The sequence below is a fragment of the Lingula anatina genome, chromosome 1 (assembly GCF_051362555.1).
Source record: "Lingula anatina isolate TDL-2025a chromosome 1, LinAna3.0, whole genome shotgun sequence".
NCBI classification, from domain to species: domain Eukaryota; kingdom Metazoa; phylum Brachiopoda; class Lingulata; order Lingulida; family Lingulidae; genus Lingula; species Lingula anatina.
Window position 1 is genome coordinate 24,387,419 of NC_141767.1, and position 21,804 is coordinate 24,409,222.

The following is a 21,804-nucleotide window of genomic DNA, read 5'->3' on the forward strand; positions in this document are numbered from 1 at the left end:
CTTTTAATGGACTGTGAAGCTGTCCTGTGTTGTTTTCTAGCAGTTCTGATTTCCATTTCATCGTTGTACATACAAGTGAAACCACAGTTTTTTATCGTTGATATACCAGGACTGTGCATGCATTTACTTGAACAGGACAAACCTAAATGTCTTTTGACTTACTAATCACTTTCCTGGTACATATACATACAGGACTTGAAGTTGAAGCAAGTGATAGCTGGATGCATCTCGTAGGCAGAGTTCATCGCTGTGTTAGGTGTTATTGGTCGCATTCCACACATGGTAACACCCTTGTGTTGGTGTTGACCTCTTTGTTTATGTTGTCCCATTTGCATCCCATAACATCAAATTATGTGATATATTAAATAACCACAATTTTGATTATTCCTCACCTGCATGTGTTTTAGGGGAAAAAAAGAAAATGATAACCTCTAATCCACTATGATATTTTTTTACATTTGTAAATAATTGCATGTGACTGAAATATTTCCTAATTTTATTACAAGGCATAGAAAGGGTGTATTTGAGGCAGGTATGAAAGTGATTATGAATGGCTGCATGTAAGGAACATGAAAAGTGATTTTCATTACTAGCATTACATAAAATGTCACTACAAATTAAACTTTTTTTGTTGTTAGTATAGATACTGTTGGGGTCATCATACATATCCTTTGATGTTTTTGTAAAAAAAATGTTAGCTCCATAAGAAACTTACCATACATGTTTTAATGGTTGACTACTAGATCATTTTTCTCTGCGTGTGACTGCAGGTGTGGGTGGGCGTATGCTTGTGCACGCACATGTGCACTGTATGGTCTTGGATTTTCTTTCATATCACTCTGTAGTTTATCCATAAGTTTATCCACAATGTATTTATTTCTCTGTCATTACCTTTTGCATAGTTTTAAGTAGGTAGTGTAGATACAATAGTTGCAACAACATTGAAAAAAAAGGAAAACATGTGAAACTTTGTTATTGATTTATAGTCAGTCGTATGTTGGTGGTAAACTTTTAAAGACTTGGTTTCAAGTAGAACTGTAAATTAAAAGCTATGAGAAGAACCGGGAATGCCATTTGCATGCTAAATTTTTAATTCTTTTTGGTTTCTGTTTGCCTTGCCTTGAAAAAAATTATTGCTTGCTTTATGAACAGCAACATTTTCATAATCATTTTAAAGCATGCCTTCTAACATTCATGTAAAGAATAATAAGCTTGGATGTAAACTTGTAAAATAAACATGTAACAATCTAAATCTATTATGTATTTGATCCTAAAAAATGTTACAATATTTCCAGGTTTGAATGTGGATGCAATAGATAAAGGAGTGAATGGCTGCATAGTGAAGAGCATCAGCAGAAGTGGAGCGGTAGCCCGTGAGGGCAGCATTCAAGTGGGAGACTACATTGTTATGGTCAACAATGAAAACATGCGCAATATTACTAATGCTCAAGCCAGGGCTATTCTCCGCAGGGCTGCCCTTGTGGGGACAGAAATCAGGTGTGGTAAACCTCATGGAATTCTGATCAATCTTAGTGTCATAAAATAAGGACATTTTCTTTAATTAGATTAATACAAATGTCAAAATTACCCATGGGGGACAAGTGTTGTGCAAGTTTAAGGGAATGAATATATTTGCAATGATTCTGCTGTTAAAAATGTTCTGATCTATCAAAAAATTGCATGCTTAAGATTTATGGAATCCTATTTTTGTGTGTTTCATAGAATATTTGTAAAGTAAATGCTTGTATTGATCAATTTTTATTTATTTATTTTGACCAACTTATACCTGGGAATGATATTATTCTGTTGCTTTTGTAACCCCATTCCACCAAGTCCTAGAGTTAGATCAATATTGGTTTGCACAGAATCTTATTTCATTTTGAGCGGGGTCCTGGCCTATTTCATTTCTTTGCAACACCCAAAGGATTGAGATTTAGCTTGTTTGGTGGTGTGTAGAGACCAATTAATCAATAGTAGGCTCTGCACAACAAGAAATTGAAGATAAAGTGATGCTTGTGAATAGCACAGATTATTTGTGATGGAACTCTTCTTTGCTAGGCTCATTTCTTTATGCAGTTTCAAGCTTTGGATGTAGCACATTTAAGTTGAAGATGTCATGACATTTATGTCATGTCATAAATGTTGGTCTGTACAGCTGTAGACAAGAAGTGCCACCATGTAGAGCAGTCCTTCAAATATAAATATTAACATTCACTTCTGGTACATAGACTGGTGTTTCGTAAAAGAAGTCCGTTGAAAAGATGGTTTTACTTGCTAGTATATTAACTGAACCATCAATTTCACATTTACGTACACCTGCATAAAATATTTTTCTTAAAAGCATTGCTGGGCATGTTGCCAGGGTTAGATGAGCTTCAAAGGTAAAGTGCATGGTATATGCTGGTTTGCTGGTTGTCTGTGGAAATTGAAGTGATTGCAGTATAGAAGGGGAAGGATTAGGCATGAGTAAGAATGGGTGTTCCAAGTCAATTTTAACAAGTGATGTGAAATGGGGGGTTTTATATGCGGGAGAAGAGTGAGAAATGATAAAGACGTTTGTGGACTAAGAAACAAAGTGGGCAGTGCTAGGGGCAGGGGAGCAACAGCAATGAAGGCCAGGTAAATCAGGAGTGCAACGGAGGGAATTGAAGAGATTTGGAAGTTATTTTTTTGAGGGAAATATGAAATGCAGGCCCGTAGCCAGCAATTTCAAAAGGGGGGTTCTTTTTTCTGAAAAAGTGGACCTTTTCCCATAAAACGTCATGTACCTAGATCAAATTTTACCCAGAGTGGACCTTTTCCCAGCAAAAGGGGCGGTTCTTTCGACCCCCCGAACCCCCCCTGGCTACGGGCCTGTAATGTCTCAACAGGTGTACATTAAACCTACAACCACATGGGCCTGAAAGGAAATTATTGATGATGTTAAGTCTCTTGATATTCATTATATAAAAATAGTGATTTTTAAACTTGATTTTGTATTTTTTATTCTTCTATTTCTCCAGCATCGTATATATTCCTGGCCAAGATGCAGCAGTTCACAGAGATTGCTATATGATAGCTGAAAGGGAACAGAACACAGAGGAGGACATGCCCATAGTCACATCCCCAAGGTAAATCATTCACAAGAACTATCATTCTGTATAATTCCAGTGATGACCACAACTATTTCAAAACTCTATTACTTCTTAATATTGGTTTATTTTGATTTTATTTATTTTACCTTGATTTGTGAACTTGAATCTGGGTGTTTGAGACTGAGATATTTACTTTTGAACTTTGACTCTATCTATGGTTATGGAGTACATGCACCCCACGTCCAGTAGTGAAATAGTAGAACAGCTGTGCATTATCATGGTGCATGATATGTCACAGAATTTAGGAACTTTATTTGTGGCCAACACTGCACATCTAGGTTTCAGAAGGGAGAATTGGTTTGAAAGACTCTGTGTAAGGTAGTTGGTAAAATGTGGAAAACAAATCTATGATAACAGGTTTTTACTTTTATTTCCTTTAAAATACTACTAGTTTTTTCAGTTTTTGTATCATTTACTAGCTACAAGTAGCTCTGATTCTTGCAGAACTTGGGTGTTTCTTTTACTGTTTGTCTGTTGTTATCTTACATATGTATTTTTTTTCAAATGTATTATGGCTATTTAAAAAGATGGCATCATTACTTGATTGATTGAAAAAAATGATATTAGCAAAATTGTTGCTATAACTTTCATAATATTTTGCCTTTATCTTATTGCCTATTTACCAAGTATATTTATTTTGCTTAGCAACTGCATAATGTGTTTGTAGCAGATATTTTTCTGTTTACATATAATGTTGATTTTTATTTCTTCATTTATTATTTATTACATTTTCTGTGCTGCCAGGATTTTTCCTAAATTCTATCGGTAAGGCACAAAAAGCCAGTTTATGTTACAAGTGTGAAAGATCTACCCCCACTAAATGTGCACTGCTCACCCTTTTCCATGTATGGCCAGTCTTGTGCTACTAGTCTCAAAACTGATTCAAAGATTTGTGAAAGTTTGTAAATTTGACTGGAGTCTGACACTGACAGGAAGATAGTCTGAACATGTTGTTCAATTATCTGCTCTTATGCAGATTTGTAGATATTTTTATGTGGATATTGGTGAAAAAAAATGATGTAACTATATTGAGATAATTCGTCATTGTCAGATTGAGCCAGTCTCTCATCACTGTTATATTTTTGAGCACCATGTTATATTATATCCCCATCTTTGAACTACAAGTTTTGTACTTGGTATTGTAAATCCTCAGTTTTCCCATAGCTACCTTGTAATAAGATCTTTGAAAATTTGTGAAACTTTTTTTTTTTTCATTTGGTGATAGTGGTCAAGAAGCTGTCAAAATTGACCTCAAACCTCATAGCATATCATTTGACATCAATTTGTAAATGTTTTGCCTAGAAAAATATAAATTTTCAAGTAAGACAGCTATTTTCCATTTATTTTGATTTCTTAGTGTTTTCATTTTTTATATTTTCTTTCATATTTTATGCAGTACCAGCTTATTATGTGTGTTCTTGCTGCATGTTTTTATTTAATGCTTGGAAGTCTCTATTCGTGTATGTATTGTTTTGCCATTTATATATATATATAATTATATGTGAGGCATGGAATATTGTTGCTGTTAGTCAATGGAATTCACAGCGAAATAGTTAGCTTGATTCAAATGCAGTTGAATTATTTTATATCTCCCATTGTGATTCACATGTATAACAAAAATAAAAGTTGTGTAGAGATGAAGTCCATAATGAATTCCACAATCATGCCAATCATTCTTTCCTGATGGAAAAGCATTATAATTTTTATGTGTTTTAAATATGTAACACTCAATCATCAGATGCACCAGGCATGATTCAGGAAAATTATACATATTTAAAAAGATATATATTCTGCATATTCTGAGGGGGAAATAATGTTTATAGTGATGAAAGCACTGGGTTTATTAGAGGAAACATGACTGAAGTGGTCAAGGTAATATTCAGTAGTGCTAAAATGTACTTAAACGTATTGGTGCTACAGTTATATTTGCAAAAAAAGAGGGTATGTAAGATCTGTACTTGAGAGTTTACAGTGTGTATAGTTATATTTATCTGACATGTTTGACTATTGCTAAGACTGAAATAAAAGAAATGATCTTTTTTGAATTTGAGACTGTGACGTATCTGTTTTTCTTTGTTGCATCATGTACTGCTTGACAAATATTACATTATTATTCTGTCCATTAATGAACTGTGTTCAGACAGGTTATAAATGTATTTTAATTACATGATTGCAAAACAAACTACTTTTGTTTTTTGAGTTAAGCTTTTTTTTGCAGTGAAAGAAAGCAAATTCATATATTCTGAAAAACATTTCATAATTTCAACACAGTATTTTTTACACGAATCCCATCAATTGTATCAAAATGCTTTTGTTAAGGTTTATATCAATCGATATTTTTTTCCTTTTTAATTCTGAGGGGGTGGGAAATGATTATAAGAAACTGCATGGGTTATGGCTCCTGAGGATGACATTTTTCCATATACACTGAACCTTCTACGGCTCCTTTGCTGAATACATGCAATTCCATCTCGGGTGACCAATGATGGAAAGCCTACCACAGGAGAAGCAATCCAGTTCAGTTGGCGTACAAAATTTAATTGACTTGCCATGATTGTGGCTTTCATATTTCAAGCACCTGCATTCTTGAAAGGGATATTCCAGGAGTTTGAGTTTACATGTGCAACGGGTGTGGTCTCAACCATTCTTATGCTTGTTTTATATTGTAATGTTCTTGATCTATGCATGCACTAGTCTTTTCTTTACTTGGAATTTGAGGAAAGAGAAGAAGCTTTTACTGTTCTGTGTACAGAAATTTAAGGAGATTTTTTTCTGTTTTTAACTAACCTGATTGTGCTCATAACTGATTTTTATCATTTTCCTTGGAATTAGTGTAAATGAAGTGAGTACCTATACTTTTATAAGTAAAACCATTTGAATTAATTAAGATGTATGTAACTGTAACTTAATTATATGCCATCATGTTGTCTGTAGTGTTAACTAACTATTAGAAACTTGTCACAGACTTGACACTCACGATAAAAAGGGGGGGGGGGGGGGGGGGGGGGGAACTGAACCATTCCTTTACCAATAATGTATATATTGATTAACTCTGTTTTCCTAAAATTATGCATGTTTATTGTTGCAATCCTCTTACTAAGAAAATGATTGTATTTTGATTAAGATCATCTATTTAACATACTCACTTTTGGATTGATAGTTCTAATTTACATTTTCAAAAAAAATCTCTGTGATTTCATGATCTAAGAAATAGCACTGGTGTACTGTTCTTCTAAAATTACTCATATTATTCCCCATTTTCAGGTCATGCTCTCTGGCAAAAATGAAGTCTGCTTGCACAGTGTACTACTATGAATTAACACATTGCATCATGTTACATAGTTTTACCTATTACACCACTAGCTTATCATTAGTCCAGATGGTGTCAAGTTCCCATAGAAAGAAATCTTAAAGTTCTCTCAACATAATACAGCATGCATTTCATGAATCATTTGTCTGGCGTACGGAACATTGCTGGATAAAGAGAAATTAAAAGGCAATTTCTGGGTTATAACTCCCAGTCAACCCTGTTTTAAATGTCTTTTCCCATCTCACCTCCTGGCCCTACATGTACAAGTCTGTGACAAGTTCCTCCCAGTAGTGAGTAGTAAACCAGTCTCTGCTGAATGCATGCAGCACCTGGTGCAGATGGGTTTGTTTCTGATTTTTCCATGCAGCTCACAGTTTTCTACCAGCAGCAGCGAGTCCTCCCCTACCAAAGATCCCAAGCCAGTGATCAGGACACGGGATGCTGACTTGATGGTAACGCCCCCTCTTAGTCCACTAAGGAAGGATGAGGCACAGAAAATGAATCAGGCCTGGGGACCCCCTCGCACTGTGTACTTAGAGAGACAGCCTGGACAGAGCTTGGGGATAAGTATAGTGGGTAAGTCTGAAAAACAGAAGATACAGATTAGAGCACATTTAGAACAGCAGACTAATAGATCCGCAGATCAAATATGGCGACCTACTAAAAAGCTTGCTGATTGATTCCTGATTAGACAATGAATAGATTCCCTGCGGGGATTATGCAACAAGCATTCAAGGCCATAGTGGGTCTGCTGATCTGTTAGTCTGCTGTTCTGATTGTGCTTGAAAAAGTATCGCTACGGCATGTATAAAAACTTCTTTTGGAGGAAAAATGGAAATTATTTGATTTGATAAAATGTGTGTTGAAATAGTAGTATAACATTTGCATTTGTACATGACTTAACTGTCATTAATTGTCTTGATGTACTGTTCAGATTTTCACTGAATACTTCACTATATAAAATGGTTCTCTTTTTATATTTGAATAATACTGCAGTTCATTCTAAACTACTTTCATTTCCAGCAAAAAATATACTTCTCCTTCAAAAAACCTATAGGTGCAATCCACATGTAGTGAGCTGTTTATCTAGCTGCTCCCATTATGTGGAATGTTACTGGTATGAAGCAGGCAAAGCATAAGTCCATTGTTTTGAATCTTTCAGGAGGTAAAGTGGACCTGTTCCATGTGTCCCCAGAGCACACCATCACTGGGATCTTCATCAAGCATGTCCTGGAGGGCAGTCCCGCTGGCAAGAGTGGACAGCTAAAGACTGGGGACAGGATACTTGAGGTAAGGATGGTGTCTACAGCATGTGCTAAGTTAGGTGGCAATATTCTGGGTAATGTTTCCAGACTACCAGATTATGCACTGGGACAGTAGATTGCAGTGTATAAGAAACAGACTTGACTTTAACTTAAATTTACAAAACATTATCAACTTAATGAGCATAGAATCTGCTGTACTGGCACAGTTGAAACTATATGAATGACTGTCTGTCAAGTGGGCCACATATACCATTGGTTTTGTATATGTAAACAAGTGCCTTTTAGGATTAGTCCTTGGTAGTTCAAGGGGTTGGACTGCACATTCTATAGAAATTTCTCAAAGCACGGTCTGATAATGTGGCACTTTTCTTCAGGTTGATGGAGTAGAGTTAAAAGATGCAACTCATGACCAAGCAGTGGCTGCTATAAGGAATGCAAACTCTCCTGTAAAATTTGTGATTCAGAGCATCATGGATAAAGCACCTGTAAGTAGACTTCATGAATTCTATGGAAACATCCCATCCCACACTTAAAAATAAATAGACTGTAAAGCAATATATCTAGCTTAGTAGAAATAAATAGTAAAAAATAAAAGTGCATGTTCAATTAAAATTATATCCAAGTGACATCTTTTTTATAAGGTAAGGGTAAAGTTAATAGCTTCCTAAGAAAGATTCTTCTAAAATGTAAAAATCAAAGCTTCCCATAAATGGTTATACATAGAAAACACTTCTATGATCCTCAAATTATTCGGAATTTATTTGTTTTCAGCCTAGTGATAGGGAGTCTAGCTCCCAGAACTCTACTGTGATACCTGATCGTAGCCCCTTGCCTCATGCTGTGCGGAAACTCCACTTACAACAAGAACCTCATATGTCGCCATTGGATGAGTCTGTGTTGACAATAGAGACACCTGGTGAGAGTACCACTGACCAACCACATGATTCCTCAGACAGTGAATCTGATGATGAATTTGGATATACCTACAGTAAGCATTATTATTCAAAATATACGAAACTTATCAAATAAGCTTGGCATTTTATTACCCTAATTGTGGTACATTAGATTTGGTAGACTTCCATTGATTAGCTTTGGAATTGCTTAACCCAGTTATCTTACTGGAAATGAAATATTGAATATGTTTTGATGATTATCTGCTAAAAAGCACCATTATTGAATTAAGCAACAGGAGGGGAAAAGAGACAATCAAAATTAAATCTGTGATTCTAGGCACCTTTCCCATAGATAGGTAGATTACCACATCAACTGCATTGTCATGTCTACTGTTAATTTTTAATCAAAAATGTAATAATCTAAACAAATTTTACTGCTTTGGTTACTGTCAGATAATGTTTGTAAGAAGTAAAGTATAGAAAATTCGATAGGTATCAGGAACTGTCATTTGGCACAGCTTTGTGTATGTTATCTGGAAAGCTAATTCTCAAGGTATTGTAGGTATTTTTATGTACAGACACAATATGTCATGGAGATTGTAAATGGAGCCATCACCTGCACCTGCCTCTTGTGCTTTTTACTGTTAAGGCAATGGATGGATGTCTTCAAACTTACTGGAATGATTTGTAAAATACAGGCTGAGTTTGAATATCATCTTGATCAGACCATTCTTGCTAAATCATCCTGTTGTTTCAAAATTTTTGTCATCCTTGTTTTCAATATTATATCCTTCACAATGCAGTTAATGTATAAACCAAGTAAATTATTTCTCTCAAACTTACTACAGTGATTCATAACATCTGAAGGGTCAACCTGGAATATCAGCTAGTCTCAGTAACTCACATACATGATAAGATAAAAAAACAACTATAATTGTACCACCAGCGTTAGCGCTGGCGGTACACATGGTTTCGGTCTCGTCCGGATCGTTCCGCCGGCTCCGCCGGCCCTGCCGGACGGCTACCGTTACTGCTTCTCCTCCTAGACAGTAAGGGCCCCCGTACCCATCTCTTGGATTTAGGTCACCTATAATCTCAGCTCGTTCCACGTAAAATTTGGGCTTTGCCGGTATTGGGGTCTGGGTGTGGCACTCATTGCAATGCACCCTTGTCCAAAAATGGCAAAATTAAATGCTAATTATCTACCCTACAGAAGGGGTTATGGGAAAAATTTCTACAGACGGCTTTCCAAAAGTCATATGTGTAGATTTCAAATATGCCCTTGGATTTGACCTTTGACCTTTACTTCAAGGTCAAACGGGCCAAAATTTTCAAAAAAATAATATTTTTTATGAAAAAAAATTTTTTGCCCTGTTATTCAGACACCACACAGACTTAACCAATAATATTATTGGAAAGTGTTATTCTTCAGGTCATCTTTCATCTCCGTGAATTTGGGGTCAATCGGTGCATTTTCACTGGAGTAACGGCCATAAGATGCCGAAACTGAAAACTGTCTCTAATTCGGGAACCGTTAATGCTAGAGACCCATTCTTTTTTGCATTTTGTAGAGCATGTAAAGCCCAACACTGGAGGTTGTCTCCGTTTTTTTTGTATTCCAAACGGTTTTCGAGTTACGCTATCAAAAAGTACATATTGGTGGTGAAAGCAAAATGTGCAGTAGTCAGGTGGCTCAGTCCAAATTTTTTCCAGAATTGTGCAATAGATGATAAAAGCATGAAACTTTCCCCGATGAATAACCATTGGGTGTTCATCTATTTTGGATCAGGGGGTTGACAAACACCCAATGGTCATTCATCGTGGAAAATTTCATGCTGTTATCATCTTTTGCACAATTCTGGATAAAATTCGGACTGAGCCGCCTGACTACTTTTCACCATGAACTAAACTTTGCATATTTTACTTCCCTTTCATATCCAAAACTGGCAGAGATAGGTCCATAGTTACTATTGAACTTGAATAGGAAGTCATATACTGGCAATCTAAATGTGACCTTGAAATTGACCTTTGACCTACTTTTCACCATGAACTAACCTTTGCAAATTTTGTTTCCCTTTTATCTCCAAAACTGGCAGAGATAGGTCCATAGTTACTATTGAATTTGAATAGGAAGTCATATACTGGCAATCTAAATGTGACCTTGAAATTGACCTTTGACCTACATTTCACCATGAACTGAACTTTGCAAATTTTGCTTCCCTTTTATCTCCCAAACTGGCAGAGATAGGTCCATAGTTACTATTGAACTTGAATGGGAAGTCATATACTGGCAATCTAAATGTGACCTTGAAATTGACCTTTGACCTACTTTTTACCATGAACTGAACTCTGCAAATTTTGCTGCCCTTTTATCTCCAAAACTGGCAGAGATAGGTCCATAGTTACTATTGAACTTTAATAGGAAGTCATATACTGGCAATCCAAATGTGACCTTGAAATTGACATTTGACCTACTTTTCACCATGAACTGAACTTTGCAAATTTTGCTGCCCTTTTATCTCCAAAACTGGCAGAGATAGGTCCATAGTTACTGTTGAACTTTAATAGGAAGTCATATACTGGCAATCCAAATGTGACCTTGAAATTGACCTTTGACGTACTTTTCACCATGAACTGAACTTTGCAAATTTTGCTTCCCTTTTATCTCCAAAACTGGCAGAGATAGGTCCATAGTTTGTATTGAACTTGAATAGGAAGTCATACACTGGCAATCTAATTGTGACCTTGAAATTGACCTTTGACCTACTTTTCACCATGAACTGAACTTTCCAAATTTTGCTTCCCTTTTATCTCCAAAACTGGCAGAGATAGGTCCATAGTTACTATTGAAGTTGAATATAAAGTCATACACTGGCAATCTAAATGTGACCTTGAAATTGACCTTTGACCTTCTTTTCACCATGAACTGAATTTTGCAAATTTTGCTTCCCTTTCATATCCAAAACTGGCAGAGATAGGTTCATAGTTACTATTGAAGTTGAATAGGAAGTCATATACTGGCAATCTAAATGTGACCTTGAAATTGACTTTTGACCTACTTTTCACCATGAACTGAACTTTGCAAATTTTGCTTCCCTTTTATCTCCCAAACTGGCAGAGATAGGTCCAAAGTTACTTTTGAAGTTGAATAGGAAGTCATATACTGGCAATCTTACTGTGAAATTGACCTTTTACCTACCTTTTGATGAACTTTTGATATTTTTTTTTGCATATTTTGAAAATTCTTGTTGATTGCATTTTTACAGCTTGTCAAGCAAAAGACTGGTGGCTGTGTCCCTTATTTTGTGTATGTGGGGGTCTATACGAATGCGCTTGCTCCAGCTGGTGGTACAATATTCGGAGGCGGTATCGCCTCTCTGATCCTCTAGTGTATTATTCTTTTTGCCATTTATTTCGTTAAGTTTAAGGGATATTTATCAATGTTTCACCTAATACTTATTGGTATTTAAGCTGTTCTGTAACTGATTTTGGTCTGTACATTTGGCAGCTCTGCTGCCTTGTTCAAAGCTAGCTTTAAATATATCCATGGCAGTTAACATGGTTATTATGCAAGCAAATATAAGTGTGCGATATCCTTTCATATTTATGAAAAATTCACATTGAAGCTACACTGTACCTGCATTATGTCATGTATGTTACAGATATCATTCTGAATCGATATATATATAATTGATAGTAAAAACACTGATTTTGGACAAATTGCTTTTATCCACCTACGTGCTGCAACCTTGCATTACACTATTTGTATTTAGTCTGTCACTGTGACTCACAATTCTTTGTATTGGGAATAGTTTAGGCATGGGTACAGGTAAATCATGATGGAGCCTTGATCCAATTCTTGCTCAAGGGTTGCCTGCAAATTGTTTTTCCAAAGTCTATACAAGACACCCCAAATGTTTGGGTTTCACTAAACTAATGGCATATTAAGAGTAATTTAGTAAGATGTAGTAGAAGGTTAAGTAAGCAAAAGAAACATAAGCAGTGAAAGGGAGGACATGGTAAAATTCAAGCTGATGTACTGAAACATATGTCAGTGAAGTCAGTCTCTCTCTCTCTCTCTCTCTCTCTCTCTCTCCTAGATGTATTGATTACTTGTGGCTGATACTAAATACAAACAACAACAAGTTTTTGCCTGTTAGTTTAGATAGCATTGACCTTTGATTTTGGCATTTGCGGTGTGATGCTGGATCAATGGGAATTGGTACTGTTAATGGTATGCAGTAAAACCAATATGGAAAATATATGGACCAAGGACATCAGTAAAAGAGTTTAACAAAAATACAACTATTTCAAAATTGATTGGCATCTTTTTTTTTTATTTGGAGTCTGCAGAAAATGATTGGTTTTAGGATTTACAGCTCAGATTAGCACACATTTCCTCATTCTTTCCAAAATTATTAAATATTGAAGTTTGGGATGCCCTACATATATTGATTTTTATTTCAAGGTGAAAAACTGCATCTCTTTAGTTTACTGTAACATGAAAAAAAAGGGCCCTAAGTGGCATTTATGATTCTTATTTTGCCATCAGCTTGAGCACTGGGTGTAACCTTGGTTTTACCTCCAAACTTGCACTTCTGGTGCCTGTCATCAGATACAAGTCCTCATTACTGCATCTCACCATAGATTACTGAGGCTTGTGTCTTCATCTAAAGGGATTAGGTCACATATGCTTTCCTTGAACCTGCTAGATTTTTTTTATCAGCCTTTGCATTTGCATAGGTGTGATGTGTGTTGCAATGCACCCTTATTCAATGTAAAAAATATCTCCCAAATTAAAGGATTGAAATATGGGGAGATCAGAAATAGAAGACCAAACCATGGACGTTTCAAATCTGACCTTGGATTTGGGTTTGACTTATGAATTATTTTTGAGGATTGCAATAAAATTTGAAATTTCAAATTTGAATGTAAAATTTGTTTCTGCAGGTTTCCCAAACAAAACAGTCATGTAAGTGTGGGGTTAGTGGGTGGCAGTCATTAAATTAAAAAAAAAAAACAACAAAAAAAAAACTGAAAATAACTTTTGGGGGCCATTGTTCTTTGCATTTTAGAGCAGTCCAAACCCAATACTGAAGGGAGTGTCTCTCTTTTATTTTCTGAAGGAGTTCCATTATTTCAAAAGAGTCTTATCGCATATTTGCAGTTCGTTCCATTTGGAATTGAATTTGTAACATCTCATTATTCAAAGGAAAAGGGTATAGACATTACAGAAGTTGAATAAGAAGTTATGTGGAGATTTTCAAATCTGACCTTGGCACTGTAAAATTTTGTAGAGTTTGCCAAGGAGTTGTGTTATTTCAAATATGAGCAATTACATCTTTCCATCTAGTCTTTGTCTGTTATCTGAAATTGCCAGCAACTGCACTACAGGGTGACCAAAAAGTAATTGCCTTAGATAGAAAGGCAAAAGAACTATAATTTGCCCTAGAGCACTTTCACATATAGCTTGTTTCAATACTAGGAATGATGTCAAAGTTTTTTTAATATTATTGATATTTCCTTTTTTGTGCCATTTTTATCTCAAATTTGAATAAAAAAATTTACTGAGAGCATACACTGGGGTAAGAAGAAACCTACACTGGTTTAAAATGGCAGTCCATTATTTCCTTTAAATTTTTAAAAGCAAACTCAAGATTAAATGTGTGTTTATAAGAGAGGGGGGGGGGGGGGGAGAAGAAGGAAGATCTGTATTGTGAAAAGCTGAAACCTTTTTTTGTGAATAATTGCTAATTCACATTAGAAAAAAAAAAATGGAAGAGGTTGGCTTCTTCCAGATTGATCTGTCCTGATATAATAGCAAGGAATTAGTTCTATTTTCTCATGTCATATGGGACAGCATGTCTAGGGCTCAGCAGTTGGAAGATTGAAGAGCAATCAGTTGAAGGATAAACAGCTGATTAAATTTGAAAGAGCAGATTCAAGTCCTAGGAACACATTTGGTCTACAGAGCACATTGGATTGAGTGTAGTGATACCACACTTGATCAGTGCTGTGATAGGGAAATAGTTAGGGTTTTGCGGGTAGAACTGCTGCATCAGTTACATAGCTTAATAATTACCTATACTAGCAGTGGTATGCTTTGGTATGCTATGTATTGCAGTGCAGCTGGTGAAGTATGCAGCAGATTTTATATACATGAAGTTTGGGTACATGCAGGCAAATTTTAAGTAGTGCTTTGAGTTCCTCTGCAAGAGAAAGTATTTTATCCTTCTGGTATCAGCTTGCACACAATGGGGCATTGATTATGAAGGAACCATTAAGTGGGTTATGTAAAATTGAATTATGTGCTTGCAAGATGTTTTTTTTTTTTTTTAAGAAGAGTTGATGCTGTGTTGTAATTCCTCATTGGTCAATCACTTTTGCAGAGAGAAAATTGCTTACAGCTTGAAAGGTAGAAAATCAATCTTTTCTCGCAGAGGGTTTCAATTTAGGTGAAAACAGCCCCTTAATAGCTGTTGATGTTGAGCTTTTAGAGTAGTTTTGGAGACCGCGCCTGTGGAGTGAAGTGAAGGAGATCCCAATGTTTCTTTATGCAGATGTGGTATTCAGATGTGGCATTGATTTTTATAATAGGGGGCCATAGCCTGAACTGTTGATGGAACCCGCCTTACGCGAGGCATTTCTACCGCATATTGACACATATGTAACCCAGGATCAGTTATGACTTGGCAGTTAAGTTTTACAATGGGACAGACCAGGATATTAGACCAAAGTTTCTCTCATACCTTGGTTCCACAGAGGAGCTGGACTCTGGCTGATTGAATCCAAAACAGCAACTTTTGGCATTCAATACCTGCTGGGCTTCCTTTGGGGAAAATCAAAGCTTTCCAGCAATGTAATAGAAATTGTATTGAAAACCCACACTCTGGCAGACAGATACTGGAAATATGAATTTGCATCTTTATGAGACTTACTGGGGTAGGTACTCTTTGTCAAGTTTTATTTGTGGATATGCAGATCTGAAGTTGGCCTTCAACTCTTCATTTAGGAGCAGGTTTGCAGGAGAGCCTGTGTATTCTGTTCATGGGAGGAAGTTAGAAAAAAAGAAGATTCAAACACGCCAGTTATGTTTCAGTAGCTCTGTATTGCAACCCTGTAACTGGTGTTATTCCATTCCTGACGTTTTTGTCTTATTTTTTATTTTATTTATTTTATTTTTTGTCAATTATTCATTTAAAAACAATATGCACATGTGATAAAGCAACAGGGTAGAAGTATTATTGCAGTCTTTATGTTAGTGGATTGCAAGTTATATCAGAATAAATGTTTATAACTTAAGTCATTTTTTGTGATTAAGCCCCTGGATGCTGGCAACCATTCCTTTTTTTTTTTAGAAGAGATGATCTCTGATAAAAGCTATCTAATGCTATCATTAAGTACATTGTACATTCATAGGTATTTATTTTTTTACTTTTATTCAGTTAAATTGTTTAATTTTGAAAATTTTCATCAAATACACTTAATAGTTAATGAAAGTTTTTTTATACACTAATTTCTTGATTATTTCTCTGCTCCCTTGAACTTTCTCAGTTTTTATATTCGGTGGGTGAAAACCTACTTACAGTTTGGTATTCTTTGTTTTATTATTCTGTGCTAGGTAATATATTACTTAATGTTACTTCAAGTAAAATTGCAATGATCATTGTTGTTTCCTTGTTTACAAATATGTTTATTTTTCACACTCACAGTGACAATATTGTTAAATGTAGTCAGTATATCTTGCTTTGAGTTACTTACAGGTATGACAGACTGTACTTTAACATTTCAGCAACATTTTATCAAAGAATTTCATTATTTTCAGAAAAGCTCCAGCGTAAATATGGTGACCTAAATGGAGTTCTCCACCTGCTGGAGATAGAGCGTGGCAGCAATGGGCTCGGGCTGAGTCTGGCAGGAAACAAGGATAGAAGCACAATGAGCGTATTTGTTGTGGGCATTGATAAAGATGGGCTAGCCTTCCAAGATGGCAGAATCCGAATTGGAGATGAACTCCTGGAGGTAAAGTGAAACATTTTTACATCTCCGATGCCCACGTCTGTAGCGCAATTTAAGAATACTGTAAGTTGCAATATAAAACAATTTACAAAGTAATCCTTTTTGCTACAATAGTCCTGAAATGAGCTTTAATGTGTGCAGCAACATCTGTCAGCAAACAAATACGAGCACAAAGACTAATAGTACACTGAATTGATTTTAGAAGCAGCCTCCTGCAATAAGTTGTTCTAGTATGAGCCATTGTCAATGAGATTAAAAAATCTGCCAGCAGTATTGACTAAGCCTGTCATTTATATCACTCGCATATAGAGTAAGAGCAAATCCCATAGCTAAATTTTTTCGACTCTTTGTATTATACACTCGACCAAAAAATCTTGAAAACATTGTTATTTTCAATAATTATAAAATAACCATATGAGCTAAGGTAAATATTTTAACCAAATACTGATGGATAATGGACCCACCATTCATTACTTTTTTATATACACTGAAGATTTTCCACTAAATTACATAGTTTTTTAATTGTTAAAAAACAATTTCTGGTTTCCGAACTTTTTGGTTGAGTGTAGAATGCAGAAGAACGAGTTTCACATAACAAGATAAATATTTTTTTAATCTACTGGTATGCAGATATTTCTAAAAGTTGAAGTATGTAGTATATGGCAGTTTGTTTTCAATTGGTAGAAAATGAAATTTTATTTTGAAGCTCAAAAGGTTTGTCAAGAAATATTTTAGCAACTAGATATAATTTTATCTTTTCTTAGGTCAATGGCCAAGTACTGTATGGAAGGAGCCATTTGAATGCCTCAGCCATCATAAAGGGCATCACTCATCCCATCATCAAGCTTGTATTATTAAGGTATGCTCATTTACAGCCAAATGTACTTTTTATCTTATCTGGTAATGAATTAGACAGACATCCGTACTGATAGTTGACTCCTTATAGATTTGAACAGATAAACAACTGAGGCAGACTTGAAGTGTCAGGATTTTTTTTTTTGAGATTCTTTTTAAACTGCTTATGGCTGCTGTGAGACTGCATGGGAGAATATCACCCTAGATTACTGTAGTCTTTCTGCAGCGAGTACTTGTGATACTTCACCCCCGCCTTCCTATCCCTGGATTTTTTATGTTTCATCAACTACAAAGCACCGAGTGCTGACAGCCATAAAGATAGCTAGTCTCAAGAGGGAAAGAGAGACCTTCTGTATTATTTGTCCAGTTATAATTTGTTCATAGTGTAATTATGTTGCTAATCTGTGTTATGTTTCAAATAGTCATTTTTTTTTCAAACCAGTAAGTTGGCAAACCCTTGATGGAATGGTGAATGGCTGCATTTTGTTTTTGGTTTAAAAAAAAAAATAGTAGGTCTAGTTGAATGATGCCTTAAATGTTTGAAAACCAAGTCATTTTAAAGATACCCTATACTTTTTCCTGGACCAGAAATATTAGGATTTTTTTTATTCTAATGTACACAGTTGGTAATATTTACTGGTATAGTACTCACCGGGGTTCTAGCAACAGTTTTTATCAATAATAACATGTCTGTCAGTGCATTGTGAGCAACTTATGTATCTACACATGATGACATCTGACGTGAATGTGTTTTTCTGGGTAAATATAAAAGACAAATGATGGTGTTAATCAAGCTTTTTAAAAACAAGACTGTAAGCAACTCCCCATGCAGCCATAATAAGTGTCAGCCTGCCATATCTCACAGTTTAGAAATGACATATCTGACAGGGAAAAAAAATTTCAGCTTCTTCTGTTATTATTATAATTCCCAGTACTTTCCACAGGCCGGTGCAGTGGTGTTCATCACTGGTGGTTGCCATCAGTATTGATTAATCAGTACTAGGGAGGCAGCAGTTGTGATTGATGGTGCTTTTAGCTAGTTAAAAGTGTCTCTGAAAGTACTTAACTATAGCCCGTGGTAGTTTGTTGTGGCATAAACACAGTAATGACAATTGTTGGAATACTTAGAAGTTGTTAAACACTAAGAACAATAATGCGCTCTGGCCGTTACCAGTAATGGGATCAGTGCCGGAATGTCGGTTTTTTGATTGTTGAGATATTTTCTTTGGCTTATGATAAGACAAAAGCGTTACAGAGTTTAGCACTTAATTTTTACTGTGTTATTGAATAGCTGAAGCATTAACATTCACATGCCCTAGGAATTTTTTTTGCCAGATCCTTGATTACAGATTCCCTATGGATGGCATAATATATTGCAATGGCAATTTCATTTTGAAGTATGGAAGTGCTCCATCTGATGAAACCCTTGATTGTACTGGGTTGTATTTAATTAGAGGCAAAACCCAGGCATTGAGGAGACAAAGTACTGCTGATGAAATTGTAGTGTGTTCTAAGTTTGACCATAAAATTGGCAAGATTGAACAAAACTTGGCATTTTATGAATAAGATGATTGTCTTTCCGATAAAACTTAATATTCAAAATGATTTTTAGAATTGTATTTTTTGAAAGAGGATTTTATTCTCTCTCAAACACGCACGCACATGCCCAAGTGTGCATACACACTTTTTTTACTGCTGTATGCACCAGTATGCCATATCTTATATAATTCAAAACATCTGTCGGTAAAACAATCCAAGTGTTCCGATAGTATTTAAAATTAGACATTGATCTTCATTTATTTGAATACAGATTATTCCCCTCTGATATGAATCCCCGTTCATTGTGTGATTTGAAGTCTTATGTTCCCTCATTTACATTCAGAATCTTTGAGTAATTTCACAGTGAATCTTGGAACAAAATTTGATTACCACTGCTCAGCATGTAAAAGTAGGAGTGAAGAGGAAATGTTTCAATCCAGGGAGACTGTGCAGTTTTATAGTTTGAGGTGTAGGTGTTTCTTAATACTACCTTACTGTCTGAAATGGAGATTTCTGAAAATTCACTCCAATATGTATGCAGTGTAAAAAGCATTGGTGCGTAGTTTTAAACAGTTTCTCTGTAACCAGGGTCAAATATCACCTGGGATAGTTATCAGCCTCACACTTATTTAAGCAGAGATTATGCTTATTGATTACGTTTTTATTCATTTAGATTGCTGTTTTCTTCCCAAACCATACCTTAGGCCAACCAGCACCTCCTACAGTGTTCATTTTTGTATCTACTGAATACAGATATTCACTGAAGTGCAATTAATGGTAATCGTTTTTCTGAAAAGTGAAAAATGACCAGGAAAAGGGGATTTTTATGTAAAAAGGACACTTTACACAAGAATGCACATTATGGCATCCTGCTGCCATGGATTCTTGTGTTGAAGCATCACCTCAGTGATACAGGCAAGCAGACGCTCCAGTGGACTTGTGACAGGATTGCTTACCATCACTGTGGGGGTTGACAGATTAGCTTGAAATTAAATCAGAGTATTGAGGCTTCTACTTTTCTCTTATCTGTCCATGATACTAGGCTCTGAAGTTGCATTTTCCTCCTGATGAGACAGAAAATAGATTGGAGGTTTATTTGATAATATTCAGCTGTTGGCATTGAGTCATCATTGGATTTTGTCGTAATGAGACACGTGAAATGTGTAAAAAGATTAAAGGCAACTAAAAAGAAAATTTGTGTCTACATGTACTAGGAAAGCTGCTGGAAACATAAAACAAGTTTGAGTGCAGTTACAGATCTAGAGTACCATGACTCATTTGAGTTTTTCATTTTGTATTTCAGGAGAGAAGACTTCCTAGAACATGTTGCTGTCAAGCCATTAGACAATGCAGTTTCCACAGAGGTGAAACCCACTTTTCATCCCCTTTTTATGTCCATTAAGGAAAGGAAATAACTTGTTGAAGTTTAAAAACACCAGAATAATAGTTGTAAAAGTGTTATGGTCATTGTTGTGATGCCTCCCCCCTCCCAAGTATAAGTATACCAACAAATTGAATAATTACATGTAATTTGTCCATTTAAATAGTTCTGATTATTGTAGGATGTTAGCATCAACTCTACCAGTCCCTCCTCCCCCTCCTCAAACCGTGAAGACACAATATCATCCAGAACTGAGCAAGACTTCTCCACATTTCCAGATGTCACAACTGTCACAATTGATAAGGTAAGGTCACAGCTTTACTGATTTGAAGTCATAGGAATTTTTATGTTACCATCACAGCTGGTATTGAAAAGTGAGGTATTCAACTTTAATCTGGTTCAGAATTGATCCTAAGAGAAAATTGTCCCCAATTTCATTATTTGAAAGCAATAACATTTACTTTATCATAGTATAATGAATGGAACAGGCAGAAAATATCAGATGGGGCTTCCGCACTATAACATTGTAAAAGTACACTTGTACACAATGCCTTTCTGCCAGAAGATTTTGAGATTTTTTTTCTCTCAGTCTTTCAGTTGTGCAACTAAAGCAGAAATAATGGCACACAAGTTAAAATTCTATTCTAGTTTATTTTTTCTCATATTTTTTCTCAATAGCACATGTTTTAAATGTTTAAATTGTATAGTTACAAGAAATGAACCTGGGTTATTTGGTTTAAGGGTCCTGCACGCCTTGGTCTTGCTATCATGGAGGGCAGTGTGGAGGGTCAGCCTGGGATATATATCAAGTCCATCACCCCAGGGAGTCCTGCTGAACATGAAGGACATTTGGCCGTCGGTGACCAAATCTTAGCTGTAGATGACCAGTCTCTGGTGGCTGTGTCTTATGACAAAGTATGTACGCTTGGATGGTACAAGAATAATATGTTCTTGATTGTACTTATGCTTATGATAGGCAATTATCAAAACAATTTTAGTCAAATAAGTAACGAAATTGGGCAAGATTATGAAATATTTGGATTTTCAAATGAAATAAAATTCCTGTTGGAATTATTATTATTATGAAACAAGATGTTCACAGATAAATGGTCACAGTTGTGTGTTATCATTTATGGATGAATAGCTGTCTTATTTATTTGAATAGCAGCAATTGCTTTAATGTTGTATGGACAGCTTTCCTAAATTTGGCTGAGTGACGACAGTAAAGTCTAAAAATATAAAAGCCATAGAAATTCCCAAAGTAGTTATCCATTGCAGATATTGCTCACTTGGGGAAAATGATTGATCAATTTAGGTGAAAATTGGCTGGATGTTTGCTTTAATGTTTGCACATTAATATTGCATATATTTCCCAGGCTTTAGACTTAGTGGGAATTAATATTTCCAT

At 35.6% G+C, this 21,804-nt stretch overlaps 1 protein-coding gene across 15 annotated transcripts in view; it reads left to right on the plus strand.

Annotated features, from left to right (window-relative positions):
* Positions 1-21,804, plus strand: part of LOC106181849 (multiple PDZ domain protein) — a 75,293-nt gene that overhangs the window by 44,507 nt on the left and 8,982 nt on the right. For 14 of the 15 annotated variants that reach the window (XM_086999515.1, XM_086999514.1, XM_086999519.1 and 11 more), the window contains 12 exons: positions 1,296-1,497; positions 3,003-3,110; positions 3,879-3,899; positions 6,812-7,020; positions 7,607-7,734; positions 8,084-8,194; positions 8,481-8,697; positions 16,428-16,624; positions 17,386-17,480; positions 20,319-20,379; positions 20,578-20,700; positions 21,138-21,311. In XM_086999515.1, the coding sequence (XP_086855641.1) occupies positions 1,296-1,497; positions 3,003-3,110; positions 3,879-3,899; positions 6,812-7,020; positions 7,607-7,734; positions 8,084-8,194; positions 8,481-8,697; positions 16,428-16,624; positions 17,386-17,480; positions 20,319-20,379; positions 20,578-20,700; positions 21,138-21,311 (1,646 nt within the window). The remainder of the gene's footprint in view (positions 1-1,295; positions 1,498-3,002; positions 3,111-3,878; positions 3,900-6,811; positions 7,021-7,606; positions 7,735-8,083; positions 8,195-8,480; positions 8,698-16,427; positions 16,625-17,385; positions 17,481-20,318; positions 20,380-20,577; positions 20,701-21,137; positions 21,312-21,804) is intronic. The other variant, XM_086999509.1, reaches the window with a different exon arrangement.